The sequence below is a fragment of the Sinocyclocheilus anshuiensis genome, unplaced genomic scaffold, assembly GCF_001515605.1.
Source record: "Sinocyclocheilus anshuiensis isolate Anshui unplaced genomic scaffold, SAMN03320099.WGS_v1.1 scaffold944, whole genome shotgun sequence".
NCBI classification, from domain to species: domain Eukaryota; kingdom Metazoa; phylum Chordata; class Actinopteri; order Cypriniformes; family Cyprinidae; genus Sinocyclocheilus; species Sinocyclocheilus anshuiensis.
The window spans coordinates 2,392,812-2,396,620 of record NW_015549559.1 but is presented as its reverse complement, the minus strand read 5'-3'; the positions used below and the strand labels follow the sequence as shown (position 1 = coordinate 2,396,620).

Genomic DNA, 3,809 nt, shown 5'->3' with positions numbered 1-3,809 from the left:
ACGAAAAACAGCGTGTTTCTGCTTCCACTCAAAATAGGCATTTTCAAAATGTTATAATAAATGATCTGTGGGGTATTTTGAGCTGAAACTTCAGACACATTCTGGGGACACCAGAGACGTATATTACATATTGTAAAAAAGGGCATAATATGTCTCCTTTAAAAGTTCCAGTGGGCTGCTGTGATTGAGTGCTTGACTTACAATGGTGGTCCAGCAGAGCGGTGGAGACAAAGTAATGGGCAAGAGAGTTGTAGTGATTGGTCTTCAGCTCGGACATGGTGGTCCAGAAAAAGGGCACGTTGTTCTTAATGGGGGTCTGGATCATGGACTGGTGAACTTCACTGTAGGTTTCCCCCACCTGAGAATATAAAGGAGAAAGGGGTAAATGTCACAAGCACTCTGAACAGAGGCATAACCTTAGGCTTTGAAACAGACCCGCATACTGATAGGATCAATAGGTCATGTATTTATATGTATGAATTACAACAGAAAGAACATATGAAAAATGCATCATAGCATATTCTTTGATTTTTTTTTTTTTTGCGCTACCGTTCAAAAGTTTAGAGTCAGTAAGATTGTTTTTGAAAGAAGTCTCTTATGCTCACCACGTGAAATATTATTACAATTTAAAATAGCCTTTTTGTATTTGACTATATTTTAAAATGTAAATTATGTGATGGCAAAGCTGAATTTTCAGCATCATTACTCCAGTTTTCAGGGTCACATGACCCTTCAGAAATCATTCTAATATGCTGATTGGCTGCTCAAGAACCATTTATTATTATCAATGTTGAAAACGATTGTGCTGCTTAATTATTTATTAATTTCATGCAAACTGATTCTTAGATTAATAGATTTCAAATGTTTGAAACAAAATAATTTATTTGAAATAGTCTTTAAAGCCCCTTTTGATCAATTTAATACATCCTTGCTGAACTAATAACTGTAATATCACAGATCTTTTTAGTACCTTGGCAGCCTCTTGCGCTATTTTGAGCAGGCTGAAGAACTCATTTCGGATTCCTGGAAGAGTAATTTGCTCAAACATACACTCCTGCGCCTGTGCTACCATCAGCTGGATCAACATGCTCAGCATAGCAGGGCTCATATCATAACTGGGAGTGTGTGTAAATGTCTCCTTTAGGTAGTGCAGCACACCTGCAGCAGAACATACACGAACAAAATCAAACAGACAGAATTAAGTAGAATTTAATATCAGAGTGTGCATCTATACAAATCAGTCCCCTTATATTTGCATTCAAATGCAGCAGTGGGTAAATTAAACAGAAATTTAAACAGAAAATTCTGGTAACACTTTAGAATAGGGAACACATATTCACTATTAATTAAGAATTCCTCAATAAACTCCTAATTTGCTGGTTTAGTTTATTTTAGTTATGGAGTAGGATTAAGGGATCTAAATTATGGTCGTCATATAGAATAAGGCATTAGATTTCAAATGTTTCAAAGGTTTATAGTATGTGCATATGTGCATTATAAGTACTAATAAACAGCCAGTATGCTAGCAATATGCATGCTAATAAGCAGCTAGTTAATAGTGAGAATTGGTCCTTAAAATAAAGTGTTACCAAAATTCTAGGTAATTTCTTAAACTTCCCAACATTATTTGGCTTATGTAAAAAGCACTGCCATTTCCTCATTTTAATGCTTTTGCAAACACATGTTAAAGATAAAAAAAGACTTGTAGGACAATGCGTCAATCAATCTTTGTCATAATCACAACAACAAAAGGAGAGAGAGAGATTATATTTGGTCCTTCTTTCCGGTGGAGAAATACAAAACATTCAATGTGATGAAGACAGCGGGGTAGGCTGTTTTGATAGCTTAAGAATGCCAGCCAAATCTCTCTTTATGCTGCTGTTATTTTAAGGAGGTTAAAAACTGACACAAGCCACTGAGTTCCCATGAGCCTTTGACAGATCTGCTGATGAGGGGGAAGAATTACATCATGTTCTCTCCACCTTGAAACACAACCAGAACCCGAATATATGGTCTGTTCTCATGAGGCAGGAGTTCATCCACAGTTCATCATAGCCAGTTTTGGATACTTTCCTTGCCTTCTTGCAAACTAATCTGGATCTGTACCACATTACTGATGTTCCAAACTGGTTATGTGCATCTTTACTGGTCAAGTGCATCTACTTAAAACCTCTCACCTGCGGATTTCTGGAAGGCAGCAATGGCGTCCTCGAGTCCAGCTTGTGTCTGTCTTTCGGCGCGGGTTCCAATCTGGGAGCATAGAGCTGCCATGTTGAAGAGTATGCTGGCTTTCTCCAGTGAGATGTTCTGCTGGCACACAGGCACACCAGTAAAAGAGTCATACCTGCGTAGGCACAAAAAATGTGTTAAAACTCATGTTGACAAAAGCGTTGATGAGGCTTATTTTTAGTTTGGTTAAATATGCAATGCTGAAGTGCATCCTGTAGCTTTATTAGTAATTCAGCTACTTCTCTTTGTTTTTAGTTTTTTTATGATGATTTTTGTTCTTTATCCTGTTATCTACCTTTGTCTCTAGGGTATAAATGAATGAAAAGCAGATGTATAAACATAGAAACAACAATGGCAGTCTGACAGCCCAGTCAGACCAGTTGTGTGTTTCCTCTGAACGAGTTGTAATGTTTACAGCTGATTCAGTGGTGCATAATGTCATTACAAGCATATTACTGCTGGTGTGGGTGAGATGCAACGTACCAAGTGAAGAAAATGCCAATCTGGCGTGTAGGGGAGAAGAATCGAGGTTCTAAGAAGGAAAGTTGACTGAAGTAGCTGGCAAGCAAATCTACACCAGAAGGATTACGACTGGGGGTCCGACAGGCCTGAAATACACACATTCACTTCAATCAGTTGTGTGTCAATCAGTGTTTCTGAGCCTGTCTACTGTAAGTTTTTTTTTTTAAGGTCATGCAATTTTATGAATTTAAACAGAGAATCGAACCAAATACTTTTACAGAGGTCACATCATACCTGTCTCAGGTCCATCAGGTCATCAATCTCAACCTGAAAGTTTGAGCCATCTTCACTGTAGTGTTCCAGGATGAAGTCCTGTTGAAAATAAATTTCATATCCATTTACTCTCTGTGTCAAAGCAAACACAAAAACGTCACACAGTCACATATTCACAGGCCTGTTCTCCTGGCTAAACTTGTCTGTAGTGAGAAAACAATGACAGTGTCATAGATTCACCATTGCTATGTCATTACAGTTCGACTAAATTACAGGTTGGAAGCATACCAAAACCCATCTGATTGATCCTCTACAGTGATCAAACATCATTGTAGACTTTCAAAACCACAATTAAAGTTTTATTGAGTCTTTGGCTTCATTGTTTATTTTGCTGTGACCTACTTCCCATTTTCACTTAGAAAAGCTTAGAGTCTCATGCAAGCCACCTGACTGAAGGCCTGATAACTGAAGTTAACATTGGGGGTGCACTGTGAAAGAAACTGACCTTGAGAGCAACTGAGAAATCCACATCCTTTGTCTCCTTCAGTCCCAGAGGGATGAGTGGAATGCTGGATGTCTCTCTGTGAAATGAATAAAAAGACAGATTAGAAATTAAATGTAGAAAAACCAAGATAAGAACACATTCAGTAAGAAAGAATAAGACTTAAGAAAGGCCAGACCATTCTTAGGCCAGTGATTCAGCGATTCCAGACCTCCTACTCTCTGTGTGACTCAGAGCTGAAACAATTCTATGCCAGTTTCAATCATCTCTAAGACTGAATCAGCTGATACCAGAGTAGAAGATTCTTACGTTATAAAAAATATATTGCCTATTAAAAAACTTT

The 3,809-nt window shown here is 37.9% G+C and overlaps 1 protein-coding gene across 1 annotated transcript in view; it reads right to left on the bottom strand.

Moving 5' to 3' along the window:
- The window catches only part of LOC107657133 (rhophilin-2-like), a 34,639-nt gene that overhangs the window by 9,370 nt on the left and 21,460 nt on the right, over positions 1–3,809 (bottom strand). The window contains exon 9 of the mRNA XM_016445153.1: positions 202–358. Coding sequence (XP_016300639.1) covers positions 202–358 — 157 coding nt within the window. The remainder of the gene's footprint in view (positions 1–201; positions 359–3,809) is intronic.